The sequence below is a fragment of the Curcuma longa genome, chromosome 13 (assembly GCF_044706935.1).
Source record: "Curcuma longa cultivar G26 ecotype Majalengka, Jawa Barat chromosome 13, ITB_CL_G26_1.1, whole genome shotgun sequence".
NCBI lineage: Eukaryota > Viridiplantae > Streptophyta > Magnoliopsida > Zingiberales > Zingiberaceae > Curcuma > Curcuma longa.
Window position 1 is genome coordinate 5,063,130 of NC_133873.1, and position 18,905 is coordinate 5,082,034.

General features: G+C 32.6%; 1 protein-coding gene across 2 annotated transcripts; it reads right to left on the reverse strand.

Annotated features, from left to right (window-relative positions):
- Window positions 1–6,345: 6,345 nt before the first annotated feature.
- Window positions 6,346–18,665, reverse strand: LOC141844345 (putative E3 ubiquitin-protein ligase HIP1). Of its 2 annotated transcripts, XM_074732385.1 has the most exons (8): window positions 18,368–18,665; window positions 17,609–17,720; window positions 13,199–13,969; window positions 12,223–13,121; window positions 8,937–8,987; window positions 6,889–6,987; window positions 6,675–6,818; window positions 6,346–6,606 (listed from the first exon to the last, which is right to left on the reverse strand). In XM_074732385.1, exons 3-8 carry the CDS (start codon window positions 13,923–13,925, stop codon window positions 6,475–6,477), a joined length of 2,052 nt encoding a protein of 683 aa, XP_074588486.1. In that variant the 5' UTR covers window positions 13,926–13,969; window positions 17,609–17,720; window positions 18,368–18,665; the 3' UTR covers window positions 6,346–6,474. The 2 variants fall into 2 exon arrangements, with proteins under 2 accessions (XP_074588486.1, XP_074588487.1); XM_074732386.1 differs by lacking the exon at window positions 17,609–17,720.
- Between the last annotated feature and the right edge of the window lie 240 nt (window positions 18,666–18,905).

The window sequence follows — 18,905 nt, forward strand, 5'->3', positions numbered from 1 at the left end:
GGATGGATTCAATATCCTTTACAAGTGCAAAATTATTAGGGTGCATTTGATTTAAATTATCATATATAATATTATTTATGTGATTATCAGATAATCATATAACTTAATCTTGTTTGGTTCAACTTATTTATTTGATGAAAATAAAACATAATTAATTTAACATTTACTAGTACTCTTTATTAAAATTAATTAAATTAAATTAATAATATTAATGATGATAATAAATTGATAATATATCAAAAAATAAATATAATTTATTTATATTTTTTTAATTTTAAAATAATTTTTTATATTTTTAATAAAATATGTTATTAAAATAATTATTTTAATAAAATAATTAAATAAATTAATAAATATAATTCTTTAATTTTATTTGTTAAAATTTAAAAATAAATTTATATATATTTTTAAAAAAAATTCATTAAAATAATTATTTTAGTAAAATAATTTGTTCAATTAATTAATATAATTTGTTAATTTTATTTTAATAAAATAATTTATTAAAATAATTATTTTAATAAAATAATTTATTAAATTAATAAACATCATTTATTAATTTTATTTTTTTAAAATTTAACATAAATTAATATATTTTTAAATAAAATAATTTATTAAATTATTAATATAATTCATTAATTTTATTTTTATAATTTAAAATAAATTTATATATATTTAAAAAATAATTCATTAAAATAATTCATTAAATTAATAAATATAATTCGTTAATTTTATTTTTTTTAAAATTTAAAATAAATTTATATATTTAAAAAATAATTATTTTAATAAAATAATTCATTAAATTAATATATATAATTTGTTAATTTTATTTTAATAAAATAATTTATTAAATTAATAAACATCATTTATTAATTTTATTTTTAAAAATTTACATACATATATATATTTTTTTAATAAAATAATTCATCAAAATAATTATTCTAATAAAATAATTTTTTAAATTAATAAATATAATTCATTAATTTTATTTATTAAAATATAAAAAAAATTATCTCTTTTAAATTTATAAATTTTTAAATTAAAATTTATTAAATCGATTAACTAAATTTCAATTAAATTTCATAATACAGTTCAATTAACTAAGTTTTAAAATCGAAGTGATAATCATGGAAAAAAAATTTGTTAACCTCCAAAATTATAGTTCATTTGCTGATGTGGTGGTAATATTGTATTACTTGAGAATCGATCATAACCTGAATCAAACAAAATTATAGTTAATAACTTTTGACAAATAACTAAGTAAGGTTATCAATGATAACCCTCAACCAAATGCTCCTTTACTATATTATTCTTTATTCAAATAAATTAAATTATATTAATAATATTAATATTAATGATGATAATTTGATAATATATCAAAAAATAAATATAATTTATTTATAATTTTTAAAATTTAAAATAAATTTATATATTTTTAATAAAATAATTTATTAAAATAATTATTTTAATAAAATAATTTATTAAATTAATAAATATAATTCATTAATTTTATTTTTTTAATTTAAAATAAAAAATAAAAATTATTTATTTAAATAATTATTTTAATAAAATAATTTGTTAATTTTATTTTAATAAAATAATTTGTTAAAATAATTATTTTAATAAAATAATTTATTAAATTAATAAACATAATTTATTATTTTTATTTTTTTAAATTTTAACATAAATTTATATATTTTTAATAAAATAATTTATTAAAATAATTATTTTAATAAAAGAATTCAAGTTAGTGTTTGGTTCTGCTAAATCAAGTTAGTTTTATCTTGTCTAGTTCTTATTTTGCTAGATCAAGTTTGCCGTTCGTTAACTTGCTTAGAATTTGATTATTTATTGGTTTGATTAGTATAATTAATTGTTTTAAGTGGGTTCTTCTCCCAGCCGTCAATGCAGGTAAAGTTAACAATTTAGGATTTGCAGCAGATGGGTAGTTTCCTGAAATTATTAAACGTAACTAATAATTACAAAAGCAAAAGATCCATGAAAAGGATATATGAGAATTTACCTGCGACGACGGCCGGCCGGCCACCTTCGCCCCTTAGTCGATTAGAGTGAGAGACAAAATTAAGATAAATGTCTATATACAGACACGTCTAGTAATTCTGAGATAATGAAGAAGATAATAGGAGAATTGATTATTGCTGCAATAGTGATCGACCACCTTAAGGTCGGTCGTGTTGTTTTAATTAGCTAGCTAGCATGATTCTAACGCTTTGGAAATTTCACCTCAAGAGGATGAATTGGCTTTGATGCAGTCGACAGTCGTGGCATCATATTGGCGGGCAAAGTTAATTAACAGCAACTTAGGATTTGTTGTAGATGATAATTTTTTGAAATTACTAAACTGATAATTGTGAAAGGAAAAGAGTCATGAAAAGGATGAGCAATTACGTACCACCTTGAGCAATGATTCACCACTTTCATTCACCCTTAGATGGACTTTTATTTCTATGACTGATAGATTGATCTTACCGTCGACTAATCAATTAGAGAGAGAAAAGAAAAGTGCCGAAAGAGAAACTTGATTTCTAAGACAATGAAGAAGACGATAGAAGAAAAATTATTGTTGCGATAGATACTAACCATTTCCAAGGTCACATTTGTTAATCGAACCGTAAGATTCCAATAGCTTTGGAAATCTCACCTCAAGAGGATGAATTGACTTTAACACAATTGACAATCGTCACTTTGTGGATTGTGTAAAAGTCGATTCATTCTCTTGAGGGATTTTCAAAGCTATTGGAATCATAATATGACTGAAAATATAGAACCTCAAATATTAATATACCTCAAAATGACATTGACATGCTTGAAAATGACATTGTAGGTTTTAACTGTATAGAAATTCTACTTGAAAAGAGTAGTAACCAAAATTGACCAACTAGAAAATAAGATATAGTACTAGATCATATAAGATACTAATAGCATAGATTTTGACAAAGTAATTAATCTAAAGTTGCATATCAAGTCATTTAATTGTTGTTTCCCTCATTCATCTTCCTCTTTTTGCTCTGTCCACCACTTTTTGCTTCACCACTTCCTACAAAAGCAACATCAGCTTCAGCTTTAGCTTCTGCATCAAGAATTATATTCATTGAGCTTGACTCAAATGGCTCAATAGTGGGATCATTTTCCAGCATATTATCTCTATCAGATATGTACTTTCTGAATGTATCATTTGTGCTTTTAATCTTGTTCAACAGTGTCTCATATTCTTTAATGGCTTCCTCATCAATCAGTAACTGATATTCTTTTTTGACTTCCTCCAGCTTTGTTTCATAATCTCTCTTAAAGTTTGTATATTTCTTCAGTTTTTTTTTCAATCTCTTCCTCTCTTTATTATATTCCTCAATTACAGATTTTACCATCTGTTCCCAGCTTTCCAAATTTGTTATAATCTCTGGTATATATGACTTGTAGATTTTTTTTCCAGCCATTTTTCCTACAAAAGAATATATCAATATAAAACAAATTAACAATCATGTCTGAATTAAACATGACTAATAATATAGAACCTCAAATATTGATACGATACTGAAACTATATTGTTCCGGTCATAGACCAAAACTACGATACGACTCGAAATTTTAAACTATGGTATCATAACTAATCCAAGAAAGAAGGTTAAGAGGAATGATTGGTAAACTCAACTACCTCATAGTTACAGACTAAACACTGTTTGGGTAGGTCCTGCTATACAAAAAAATCCAAATCAGGCTATTAATATTAGTCCTTTTGGGAGGTGATTTAATTTCTCTAAACAATTGGAAGAAAACTATCATAATCATACAAGTATAGAGGCAAACTAAGAACTATGATCTATAGTTAATGTGAGTTTATTTGGCAAACAATTAAAATCGAATTAGGACATGTTATACTGTGACAACCAAGGTAAAGTGCACATAACCTCAAATCTACTTTACCACGTGATGATAAAAACATAGAGATCGATTTCTAATTCATTAGAGAGAGTGCAGTTCAATGAAGTAGTCAAATCAATTTGTTTGCTTCAGTGATCATATAGATTTATTAATCAAATCCTGAAGAGCTTCAAAGATTTAGTGTATCGACAACAAAATGAATGTTTGAGATATATATCTTCAAGTAGCTTAAGAGGAGTGTTGTGAATTTAATTGCAACAGAATCAATGTTTAATTATAACTTTTGCAAATTCAAGAGGAGTTAAAAAGGATGTGAGTCATAGGGCGAAAAATCAAAGAAAGCTTAATTCACATGAATTATATTTCTGGGAAAGAATTTTATTTGTTATTATTGAATAGTGTGCCTATACAATTGAATGGATATTGATGTTAATGTTTATTAATTAGTTGATGATGTACAAAATAAAAACAAATATGTAGATTTAATCCATGCAAAATTTCAAAATATATCTAGATATTATTGAGAAACACAATGCACATCCAGATTTTCAGTGTCAATCACCGGTGGTTTTCCGGCACTAGATCACACCTTACGCCGTTCCGACACCGGTCGGCGGAGAGGAGACGGAAAGAAAGAGAGTGAGCAGCGATAGCTTACTTGGACGGCGAGTGCAGCAATGAGGTACGGCGACGAGGGACGTTGAGCGACAGGAGAAGGTGTAAAGGGGTGGAGTCGGGTTGGAAAAATATAAAACCTAACCTCAGTTTTTATTAAAAAGTACACTGTTAAAATATATATAACTTATATTTTATATAGTTTAAATATAAAGAATAATTTTAAATTTTTATAAGTTGAAAAATAGAGGCATTTTTTTTATTTTTATCCTAAATTTTTTATATTTTCTAAGTGCCACATTATTATCACATAAATAATTCACATATCTTTTAAAAAATCCCTAATATAACGAATATATAATATTATTGAAAATAATAATTTGTTAAAAAATTTTAAAAATTTATAAATTTAAAAAGAAGGCAACATTAAATAACGAATTATTATAAATAATTTATAAAAAACTATAAGTAATAGATAAGGATTCGTTGTCTTAATGAAAAATCTAGTTTAATATTTCGAACCAAAAGCGGCGGTGTTAATTAAGTTTTTGACATTGATCTCGATAAAAAAAACTTTTGAAAAAGTTGGCACTGTGAATACCCTAAGTATTATATAAGTTGGATTAAATCGCATGATTAACTAATTAACAAACTATGCATAAGAAACATGAGATTGCATGAAAGACACATCTACAAATTATGCATAAGAAACATGTTAAAATATCAGTAGCTCAACATGCAACTAATCTGATGTGTGACTAAGGTTGTCAATGAATTTTAATTAAAATTTATTGATAATAGTATTCATATTGATATAAATTGAATATTGTTAAAATCTGAAAGATGCAAGTAATTAGTGGTATCTTAGAGTGGGTATAAGAGACTGTGTGTATGTTAGTGAATTTATATCAAAAGCTCTTAAAATTATATAAATTTTAAAAACTCATAAAATGCAATCCAAACTAAGAAATTTAAGTTTTAAAATACGATTAGACTCCAAGAGACCGTAAGGTATGTATTGATCAATAGATATATTTTATTTTCAGACAAGAAGTTTGCAATCGACTCTCAATTCAACTCAACCTTTCAATCGATTAAGAATCACTACTAATTGATTGAATTCCCCTTGAGGATCCCAACTTTACTCGAAATCGAACTTCATCGTTGACTACTTCTGGGAACCATTGTTGTTCCATGGTTGAATACTCCTTATGAACCACATCATCACTTGATAATGTTTACCTAAAAATGTAAACCTCAAGATTCCAATGATATGTAATCTCTCACAACTCACATACCTTTCTATCTCCAAAATTGATGATCCTTCACACTTTTGAGCCCACCTAGTGTGCGCGTCGCCAATCTTCGCCTTGTCTTCAAGTCTCTCATTTTGGTGCTTCAAAGTCATCTAACCAACAAACTTCGTGTTGCCCACTTTAACAAGAATTTTCAATCTCTTGAATGGACCAAACCCTCCAAATCTAATTCATGTCATCCTTCGCTAATCGCCTCCAAATACCAACACACTCGACGCACATATTTAAAAAATAAATAAATAAAGCTAATTCATGCACATCCTGATCAACATCTTGCAGCCATACTCTAGGAGTCACAGAAACATCTCATAAAATCACATTAAGAAACCATGTAACTTGATCTTGTGTGCAAAAGGCTCACCCTTATCAAGCTCTCTAGCTTCAAAACCAAACTTAAAAAGATGAATCCAAGACTGTTCAACTCTATGTGCTGCAACAAAGACAGCCCATCCACTCAAATATTTATATTTCTAAATGAAAAATAACCATAAAGGCGACCAGATCTAAAACAAATCAAGAAATCAGGAAATATTTTCCATCATTGTAATAATTTAATGAAGAGAGTTGTTTACTAAAGTCACCATCTTGATATTCAAGGCTCACTCCTACATCTTAATTTGAGATGCAAGGATGAATCTTGTCTTCTTTCAGGTGCTCAAAGCAGTTGTTTTACAGATGGGACATAAATTTTTTATCATCAACCACTTTTTGATGCAGGCAGAGTGGAAAACATGGCTGCAATCCAATCGACCCAGTTCCTCCCCTTCGATGTATTCTTCCTGCCACACGACGCGCTTCTCAGTTTTCTTCCGTTAACGAAAACAGCAAATGCAAGAAATTGACTCACCCGACAAATGCAGCACGGTTCAACTTCTTTGGGTGGTTCAGAGGCAGCAGATGTGTACTTTCGTAGCTTCAAGCAATTGAGGATTTTTTCCTCACTCAGTCCGGTGTTGACACTGCCGATACGTTCTCCCAGTGCCAACAGTTCCTGAATGACAAAATGGTAAGCATCATAGAGTTACACATCTTTATCCAGCAAATGCAAAAAGTTTCATTACCTCATAAGACATGTTATCCACATCCAGTCTCATATCTCTGTACCTGTCCTGAAAATTGCCACCTCCAACAAATGCCGACTGTTCAAGAAGTAAAACATCCTGCCAAAATATATGAAGAGTACAAATCTAATTTACAATAGCTGAAAAAGAAGGCTAAGGAAAATTATATAGATGACTGCAGGAACCGAACGGAAATAGGAAAAATTATAGTATTAATTTACAGCACATAGAATTCTGCTGCCAACTTAATGTGCAGATGGTATTTCTACAAGGAAAGTTTCAGGATTTGTAGCATGGTTCATGGTGTTGGATTAACTAATAAAATTGTAGGTCAGAATATGGCAAGTTTTTTTCTCAAGGTTTACATCATGCCTCTTCTAAAAGAAAGCTTGGCCTAGAATCCACGATTCAGATACAATCCACTAAAGAATCCCAAGGTATCTTTAAAAGTAAATATGAACCTGTCTCACTGATCAGGGAATCAGGAATTTGAGATGCGAAATAGACACCCAAAAAATATTAGGTACAGACACGCGATACTTCAAAGAAGGCACCGCTAAAAATGTATTTTCAGAACATGCATAAGAATAAGCGATGATTAATATTAGCAATAAACATAGTTGAAAACAAGAAAAATAGATGAGAAGCAATCTCAGAGAAAGATCAAGAAATCACATCTCCTCAAAGGACAAGTTTCGTAATTTGTAGTACTTTCCAACAACTGATACAAGAGAACCACTCAGAAGACTGTTTAACAAGAATAAGAAATGATTAAACATTAGCAATATAGATAGTTTACTATTTCTTTTTCTGTTTAAGAAAAAGAGCCTAGCTCAGAGTGAGGTAAGCCTTATTTACCACACTATATCCTATAATTGGGCTCTCCTAAAGTGGCCAAACATATAGATAATTTGCACAATTTTTCATTGCCTCCTTATGGCTTGGTTTACACTTTTGTGTTGCCAACCCTCCCCCTTTCCTCGCCTTCCTATCTTTCCACAAGTAAACAAGTCCTAAATAGACCATTGATGCCCTGGGTAGGAATCAAAATGCTGAGTAAGATGAAATACCAAAATCATATTATCCTGGATATTCCAAGCCACATTAACCACGAATTATAGATATTCAACTATTCCAACAAGGAGATAGAGATCCTATTTAACTTATTTTGCTAAAGGAATAAGAATATTCACCTTCTAGTAGAGGAAAATTGGCAAAAGCAAGTTGGAGTACAAACTGCAGAACCATATATGATGGGCCTTGTGCTGCAGAACATGCACAACACAGATAACAATTTAGTCATATTGTTCTCGAGTTTGGAAAACTATGAGTTGAGTCCAAGGTAGCTACCTTGCCCTACACCTCATTTACTTATCTCTTACCTAACATCCTATTGAAACAGCTTACTCTTTGGCATATGTGGTTAAGCCATGAATCTGAATGCTAATTGCTACTGTCCTATAGCTTACCTTTTTATTAACACAATACATAAAGCCTCCTCGACAAATACCTAGTGTCAATAAAGTGTCACAGCAAAGCATCTGAGATAAGTGGAGCAACCTCAAAAATCAACAGAAACAAATAGAGAAGATTTGGGCCAAGGTGTATATATCCTCCCTGCAGGTTCTAATTGGATACTCTTCCCAGTTTCTTTCTCTCTTCTTTTCTCACAATATATTATCTCCTCAGGCGTTAGGATTCTTGTAAGTCAGTCTATCATACAAAATTGTTTTGAGGAAAAGAACAAAAAAAAGTGTAAATAGCAAGTATTTACAATTTCAAATTTAATTGGTTGGCATTAGGCTACTTTCTAGTGTCTTTTCTTCTTAATCTTAAAATTGGCATTAGGACAGAATAATGCATTTAAAACAATTCTGCTAATTATCTTGGATAAAATTCATCAAAGAAGCTGGTGCCAAACTTGTAAAAAGAAGAAAATTTAGCATCACCCATGTTTCATATGCAAATCATACAAAGGAGATAGAACATTAACACTGTTATAAGGGTTTGAGCGTGAAAAATTGTGGTACTGGGAAATTAGAACTAACCTCAAGAAGTAAATTTTCACCTCTTCGGAGACGCTCAAAAACATTCCGAATCTGTTACAATGACAATAATTCCCTTCAATACAAAGCGAGATAACAAAAATAGAAGAAAAAAAAATTATAGCATGCTTTCTTTTTCAAAAACACAGTCCAGAGTATAATAACTAAAGAATAGCAATAAATCATTTGTATCAACTAGGATAACTCCAAAGGTATTATTTCCGTGCAGGATTGTGAAGGTATTAACCCTATGGAGGATTGTCAAAGCATCAATCTTGCTACAAAAAAATCTGGCAGACAACATTTTGCTGGAATTTCCAGTTTGCATATAAAAAACTACAAACATTCTTAAATACTACTATAATTATTGAATTGAAAGTAAACCACGAGGTGCAAATTTCTAAGCTGCGAAGAGGTAAGTGTGTTGGATTGAAATGGTAACGATTAAATAATCATATTATCATAGGTAAAAAAATAACCTGCATTCAACAATGGTTGACAAAGGAAAACAAATTGCTTCTAGCTACTCTTTGGTCTCTCAAATATTAGAAAAAACAAATTTAATTTTATGAGATTTTGGTGCAAATGGTCAAAATCATTTTAAAATAGAAGAAATCAGATGAGAAAAATTGCTTGATTATGTCAATCCCACTTGATTCTGCAGATCCCTAGGGAGGTAGGATCCACTTTGCAGAAGGGGAAAAGGGAAGATAAAAACTAGATCTAGATATAAGGAAAACCTAATTTAGCAGAGAAAGAGGATCACATTGTCTCTGCCTTGGACATTCACTGTGGTTGTCAAAACTGAACTATTAGTGAAGGAAAAGGCATGAAGGTGAGTCGTGGTGGCATGAGTATGTTGGCTGTATATACAGGGAGTAGGCATATTCTTATACATACACTTATTAATGATTATATTTATAAGATACACTTATAATGTCATGTCATATAGCCTATATTATATACTGAATATTAATCTGTGCCTAGTATTGATATTAAAATAGTAGTTATAAACAATATTATAATATGTACTTATTAATAATAAACATATACTTCTTAATGATAAATATTAATAAAAAATATACTTATCAACTAAAAGTTATTAAATATATGTTTATTATATTTAATTGCTAAAAGTTAATCAAATATAAGAATGAGAGTCTTGGTATAACGGTAAAATTGTTGATGTATGACCTTATAGTCATGGGCTCGAGTCACGGAAACAACCTCCTACAATGCAGGATAAGATTACGTACAACATACCCAATGTGATCCCACCCTTCTCTGGGACCCCACATTGGCAGAGGCTTCGTGCATTGGACCGCCCCTTTAGTTAATCAAATATAAAATGGATCATTTTTATGTTTTATGAATACCTTTTGTCATTTCATTCATTAAATATTGTTGTTTTGTGCTCTCTCTCTCTCTCTATCTATAAATACATTACTACTTTAAAAAAAATTACCAATTTAGATCCCACTTATATGATCCAACCTAAGTTTTGAAAATTCTGATATGGATATCACAATCATTAGATATGTCAACCACAAGTTTCAAGAAAAGAATAGATGGATGTGTTCTGTAAGAGAAATATCAAATGTACCAACTAAAATAAGAAGGAAACCTGAGGAATAAGGATAACGCTATGAATTCCTAATCAATTGTTAATAACATTATATAATTAGCATAAACAACTCCTACGTTTAAGAGAAAACTATTTGTTTGGTATTTTCAAACATTTAGAATGGACAGTGGCCAAGGAAAATTTTCAATGTTGCTATGTCACAAGACAAACCTATATCAAAAGGTAGAGAGGAGCCAACTGAAAAATCATAGAAAGAGATGGCTTGTCACACGAGATAAACAAGATAGGACCACATAATCAGGTGATTTTTTCTTTTTCATACTGAGGATGTTGATATCAAAAGTATCTCTTTTGCATTGATTGTGCACTCCATAAATGGATAACAATAACAAAAGTGTTTTGATGTGATACTAAAATTTGTAAGAGAATATTTTCTTGTCTTGAGAGCACAGGAAGGAAAATATTTCCCCCTACTACAGGTAAGGTATCAGTCAATTAATTGGACTAGATAGGTTAATCAAGCAGGGTAGGCAAGGCGCCTCGCCTATCAACCTAGTAGATCCAACAACCCACCCACCCAGTCTGATCGCCCCACCTAGACTGATTGGCCAACCCAAACTGACTAACCCACTCAAACTGATCGGTCATCATGGACAACCTGTCTAGCCCACTCGACTTGCCTAGTGTCATAGATCCGCTCGATTGGCTAGCCCATGCAGCCCGCTCAACCCACCGGCTCACCCAATCGCCTGGTCCACTCAAATTGACTGGCCTACCCAAACATGAGTAGAAAGTGGCAGCCAAAGAGTGAATGAGATTTGAAAAATATTTTCTTGGAGGAAATTTTGTATGAAACAAATGGAACCTTAATCATGCATAAATCTGTAAATAATTTGTAGTGCTATACAAGAAGGATTAACCCATCTACTTCATTTCACTTGGTAGACCTGCAATACCAATCATATTGGTGATAACTCAATCACATCGATCCCCTAATATCATGCACAGTTATTCATGCACGTTGCTTGGTAATTGTAGTGTATAACTGTCAAGATATCAGCATTGGTAGGTCAACTATTAGGACTTTCAAACTATAACATTTATCAAATAACATAAATCAGAACAACCAAATTAGTAGACTAAGATGGCCTTGAAATCCTGCAGAAAAGGCCAAGGTAGCAGGTGTAAATGTAAATCCCAAAGTGCTAATCAACAAAATCTAGTAAGTAGTAAGAAATAGTAGATTTTTGCAAGTGTATGTTATATATCGTAGTAAAGCTCACTAACTTCCAAGGACCATAAGAAACAATGACATTGTGCAGCAGTGTAACAATCTAGCTTTAGAAAATCATCAGATTCGTAAGTGAACAATGGCAGTGCTGCATCAACAAAACTGATGACCAATCTTAGAAACTGGATAATGGACATATAATATTAATAGTCTATAAAATTGATTCAGATTATTACTGAGGTCACAGTTGATTAATAGTGGCAAGAATACAAACAACGAATAAGAAGTTTACAATTGATAAGAACCATGTATTGGAATTTATGATATTTAAAAGTGGATAAGTAATAAGTAAAAGTATAAGATAATAAGTAATTTGCAAATAGAGGTATTTATTTCCATTCCAATAACAACTAAAAGTATATGATAATACACAAAGCCACAGCAATTTTGTTGAAGACAACTTCATTACATACCTCTGACATCCTGTTTCTCCCTTCTCTGGCAGCTGCAAGAGTCCGTGTAGGCAATGGGATGCTCAAAGCATCACTATTCTGCCTCTGCAACATACTTAATCTCATGTATGGATGTTGATGAACACGGGAAACAGCTCCTGATTGATGTCCAACCTCCTGAGATGCAGTGGAACTATTTTGACATGCAGGTCGGCCCATGCTACGACCTCGGTGTTCAGAATCAGAAGAAAGAAGGGATCTATGTACAGCTTCTGATATGCGGCGTCGATTTTGATGAGTTAACCAGTTTGCTCCTAGTGGTTGATAACCTCCTAAGTTGGTGCCAACCTGTGCTGAAGGCGCTGAACTTCCAGGCAAAACTGTGCTGCCACTGACCGAACCCCAATTTGTTTGGTCTTGCAATACATTTCTACTGTTAATTGGAGGAACAGACATTTGCTCTGGGATATTGATAGAAACAACTGGTGGGTCCAGTTCTGCAGATGCACCATCAACAGAAACTGCTGGAGAGCCTGAAGAACTGCCCATTTCCGTGGTGGAAATTCCATTATGTGTGAAAGGGTATGGGTCAGGAGACAAAGCAGGAATTGCACATATGTGATGTTGCCTATGTGACCCCAAATTGCCACCGATATACCTAGAATCTGACAACTGATTATGCAGAATTGATCCAGATGATGGCTGGGCATGCCATAGATTATAACGAGAAACATTATTCTCTTGGGGCCATAGATCAGGTGCAAAAGCATAAGCTTCATCTGCATGGTTGGTTCTCATTCGAGCGTTCCTCTGAAAGCTTTCACGGTTTCCAGCTGAATTCACAAACTGATAGTGATCAGACACTGCAGCTCTTGGTATTATACTGCCTCTTGCGTTTATTTCTTCTACGCGATGTACACCTGTTTAACATAGATCAGCCAGATATCCTTGCAGGACAGGAAAATGGAGGAAATGAAATGCACCAAATTGTTCTTACCTTCATTAAAATTACCAGAATTTCCACTTGCTGAGCATTCCCCATGGTCTCTTTCAATGCTTTTTCTCTTCTGTGAAGAGCATTCTGCAACTTTTTGTTTGCCCCCATCATTGTTGGAAAAGAAATCAATAGCCCTGGAAGAACTCCCTCCTGAAGAACTTCCACAGAAGGAAACATGCTGATATGGTGTTAAGCTAAGATGACTCTGTCCTGAATGAAACCCTGATCCAAGAACCTCCCTACTCAATTCAACATGTTTTGTACTGTTGTCATTAAAGTCAAGAAACTGAGATAAGTGTTGTCTGTTGCTGACCAGATTGGTGTTCTGGTCATCAGTATCAGTTTCAAAAGAAAGATTGTTTGTTGCTTCAGGTTGACTATCTTGTATCCTTGGTCCACCACCTCTACTACAAAGAGCAGAAGCCATCCAACTATTTTCAAGTTTTATTTCATTGCAAGTGCCTTGATTCAGCAGGGGCATGCCAGAGCTAGGACCAACTGCATTCCAGAAATTAAAACTAGCACCTTCTTGGCTAGCTACATTACCACAGGAAACAGTTCCACCTGAAGACGCTGGATTATGAGGTAAGTCTTGGTTCTCCACTGAAGCAGGGACAAGGTCATTCCAGAGCAATGGTTGATCCGTGACAGAAGTACTTGAACTGGATGGTCGATCTATATCAAAAGCCTCACAGAAGGGTTGAAAAGTACTCCTTTGCCCCTGCATCAGGTATTGTAGGTTCTCCCCTTGCAAGTTGGAGCAACGTGTATCTTGGAGCCAAAAAACATAGCACAACTCAGCAATTACACTAAAAGAGAAATGCCCATGGATATAGGGTTACAGGGGCACACAAAAGGCAACCTCTTCAGTAGGAAAAACAACAAATTTATAAAAAGTAAACAATAACAAACAGCAAAGAGAAATGAAATAGAATTTTGAACAAAAATGAAAATAACTATTACATATACATATACATATATGTGTGTGTGTGTGTGTATTTATATATCCAAATTCTTGAAGTGGGATTAAGTTTGTAATCAACAGAACATAATTTCCAACTCCAGAGTAGACATAACTTTTAATACAAATGCTCATTTGCCACCAATATAATTACATATCTGTTGAATTTGGAGAAAAGATATTTGTATTCATGTTGAATAGAAACAATTGCAAAGTAATTATAGGACTTACTATAAATCCTAAACATAACATACAAACATGGGACTAAACCCACAAGACTAATAACCCTACTTTAAGATCTCTAATACCATTACTCAACCTGGAGAATTGATACTATCTATTTCCAGCTTGTTGTATGAACTAAAGAGCTCAAAATAAACTAAAACGTGACTAATTAAAGAAAAGCATAATAATCACATGAAGGTAAAACCAAACTTTGATGGAAGATGAGGCTCCAGTACTTTTCTCTCTATGGCGGCACATACAACAACATGCTACAAAGAAAAAAAAAGGAGAAGGAGAACAAGAATTTGGACAAGGACTAGGCAAAAATTGCTTGTTGTAGTTGAAAGGAAACAAGAAGTGGAAAAGAAAAAGTTGTTGAAAACTAGAGGTATGGAGAAAGAAAGCTTATTGAAAAGAAAGTCAAAAACAGTGATGGCCCACAAGAGTAGTCAAATTTATGGACAAGAACTAGTACTAAGATCGGAGGTCTGAAGAGCAGATTTGAAAGGAACTAAGAATTTGATCAGAGAGAACATACCTAAATATGGAACAAGAGGAGAAGCCCTAGAGGCCAAAGAGAAGGCATATATGAGATGCTAGAGAAGGTCATCAAAACCCACAAATCTGTAGAAATCTGAGAGAAAAGCCCCTCGAGCTTTAGCAGCATAGAGAGTATGAGAAGGCATAGTAGAAAGAGAAAGAATGAATAGCTATGAGGCAAGGCTTTGTTGACATGGAGAACCAGATTTCATGTCATTGCCTACATCAACCAGATGAGATGAGATGTGGGGACAAGTTGGAGACCACTAGCTAAGTCATAGAAGCAAAGTGAGTGTCTTATCTACGATATCAACTTAGGTAGTTCAGCAGTAATCTAGAGGATCGTGTCACAGTCAAGGAGGTCAACAGCATGGTCATGGTAGTTGTACTGTTAGATAGAGAAAGCTCAAGCATGGTTTAAAATCTTGTATCGTACCGGGTGCCGCAGATGAAACATTTCATTCCGTCCGCCGGCACGACACCGATATGCCACGAAGGTGAGCCCCATGGCTGATGTAGGTTTAACTCTGTTGAGTGGCCTTCTTTGAGTTGATTATTCTTTAGCTCTACACCTTCTCAATCTCAATTAGTCTAGGTGATTTTTCTTGCTCCTACCCTATTGTCACTTTGCATGCTCCCAATGACCCACCTCTAAGGTGTACAACTAAAGAATGAGATATAAGCATGCCCTAGCACCTTCTAGAAATTCTTTGACACTTCAATCACCTACAATCATCTCGGATGCTACTATTTCAAAGAGAGGATGTTCTCCATTTCGACAACGGTTGGGAGTTAATTCTTCTTCCCCTACGAGGAAAGTCTTAACTATGTTTTAAATGAGTTTGCATTATTAAATGCTCACCTAGTAGTACAATAGACCAATTAAAAGCTCTCATAGTGACTTAAAAGGTACACATAGTAAAGATACATACTACCTTGACACATTTCTCCATCATTAAATATTCACCTCATGATATTGTAGCCTAATTAAAAGCTCGCCTAGTAGCTTAGTAGATACACTCATATGAGACATTTTCTCCAATGGACGAAATCACTTCAATTCATATTTTTCTCACCCTTGTCACTATCCTTTGTCTCTTCACCAGCTTGACATCAAGAATATCTTCATTCATAGTAATCTTACTAAGAATATCCTCAGCTCACAGGAAGATTGATTAGTAGTCAAGCTAAAGAAATCATTAGATAAGTTGAAGAAGTCTCAAACTCTACGGGCTTGCTCGAAAAAATTAGCACTGCTCTTCTTCAATACAGCATGACAAGATGTGTAGTAAATCACATGAGATTTCACCTTATCTTTCAGTTTAAAAGGGTGGTGCTTTTTATTGACTATATGAATAACACTATCATCACTGGACTGGTGATGATTGCATTAATATCATATTATTGAAGGAGCACTTTCGTCAACATTTTGAAATTAGAAACTACAGTGGCCTCAAATGCTTCTTTAGTATGCATGTTAAGGACCAAACCAGTTGATGCTCCTATAAATCTTAAATGTATACGGACTAAAAAAGCCACCATCTAATCTTGGAAAGTACAAAAGATGAAGATTGGTAGAGCTAAATTACCCTATAGTTACAAGATAGAACATCTTGTTTGCAGTTAGTGCAATCAGCCCATTTATAAAGATCCCATATGATGATTGAAAGTGACCTTGAGAATTCTATGATGCCACAACAATTCTCTAAAAAAAATCTCTTATTTTGTAATTGAAGTTAATCTTTAGATTGTGAGGTGCACTAATGTAGATTAGGCAACTTCTAGTATGGATAGATGATTCACATCATGTTATTATGTTTCTTTTTAGGAGGTTCTAGTCTTCTGATTTTTTGAACGTGAAAAGTAAATTATTGTAGGTAGGTCAAGCGCAAACCCAGAGTACAAGTCCATTGCCCTAACAACGATCAACTTATTTGGGTCAATTATAAATTCCTGTAGCCAAGTCAACTAAAAGAGAAAAAAAGTATTCGAAGAATACTCTTTAACTATCTCCAATTTGATTACATAACAATCTTTCATTGAATAAAATTAGAGAAATTATGACAAAAGCATGAAATAATCTCACATTTCAGGATCTCTACCAGGTTGTTAACATCATAATAAGAATTCTCGATTATTCGTTTATAGCAATATTCAATAAAAACAAAGAGGTTGTCTAATTACTTTACTATGCAGATGTAATATAAATTTATTTGCAACAACTACAAAACAAATTAAGATAGTATTGTGTAAAAAACTTTAACATAATATTAAAATCTTTGATGTACAAGACTTCCTATGGACAGATATCTTAAGTTGTTAGATGATTATGGAAATTTAATAGTGTAGATAAGAACAAATAATAAAAGTTCAATATTATAATCTAACTGAAGGCAAATTAACAGAAGCAAGTAAATTTTTAAGAGAGATGAGAGCATGGTTGATGGGAGAGTCAAGAAATTATACCCATAGGAATTCATATATTGTGAACACTAATAAAAATGAAGGTCAACAAAACCAAATTGGTATCAACTTGTACTGTGTGTCAATATGAATCATCACATGTACATTACTATTCCAGGCCAGAGATGTGATAAAAAAAAACTTTGTTTTAAATAATCCTACTTTTAATAGCAAAATCAATCATTCTAATTTACCAGCCAAAGCTTAGAAAACCAGTTCACCTGCTTGCTTTTCCCCAATTCATCAACTGTATAGCTTCTATCTTCTACTTCTATACATCACATAATTGGTATGGGTAAATCAGAGAATACTAAGGTTGACCATGCATCCTCCCTGAGATGAAGATAATGTAAGTGTTGGTTTTCATCCATGCTTACCAGCAAGGCAGCTAGTCAAACATTTCTCTCACATAAAATGGTGAGTGCTCAAACAAGAAGATATTGTTATCTAATATGCATTGCAAGGATGAGATCTATAACAATGGTCAGAAACTCCAGGAAACAACGTCATGCAACAGGTTCCACCAACAATTTTCATTGATGGAACATTTCGCTAAATGGAAAGACAGCAAGGCAAACAATCATGAAAAAAAAACATAATGGATGGAAGATAGAACCTCCATTCGTATATAAAAGAGTACAAAAGAATAAACAAAAAACAATATCTAAACATCGACCGTCCCCTGGCTTCAACGATTCATCTTCTGCAAAATAAATACCGAAAATCAAGAGTCTTAGGTCAAAGTTAGCATACAAATTGGCATAACCTAATTACCTCAGAATATCATAAACAAATCAAATAAGAACACAAGAAAAAAATAGGAAACAACAAGAAACATAACGCTGAATCACGACCCATCAGACCTCATAAATAAACCACAAAATCATTCTTTTTCTCCAAAGGAAACAAGATCAATGGCAAAATCGCTTATAAACTGAAACTTGTCAGAAGATCGGACGCGCTGATCCTAAAGGCCTCACCGTTGGAGCACCAACCGATCTAGAAATCTCAAAGATCGGCCAGCAAGAAGCTCTCTTTGCGCTTCCCCTCCGGAATATCACACAAACCACGCCGCCGCCTCCGTTCGCTGGCTGCCTCACAGAGAGAACAACATGGCAGTGGACGCCCTTGGAAGAGCGGGCGAGCAACCAAGAAGGGGAGGAATTAGATTGGGAAGCAAACGAAAGCGATGCGGATTGTGGTGGAAAGGGGGAGGACGAGAGCTAGAGAGGATTTGGGGCAGAATTCGATGGCTTTTCCCACTACCAATTTTACAGAGATAAAAAATATATTTATAAAAAATGTGGAGAACAAAGTGATGAGCGCTCTGACGTACATGCCAAGGGGTGTGTGATATGGAGAGGTATGGCACATTTGCATTCATTTTCTTCACCAACAACAATTAAATTGGCAGTATGCTTATTAAAATTATTAAAATAATATTTTATTAAAATATTTTTATTTCTTATTTTAGAATGTTTTAAATTAAAATTATATTATCTTGGAATAACTCTTACC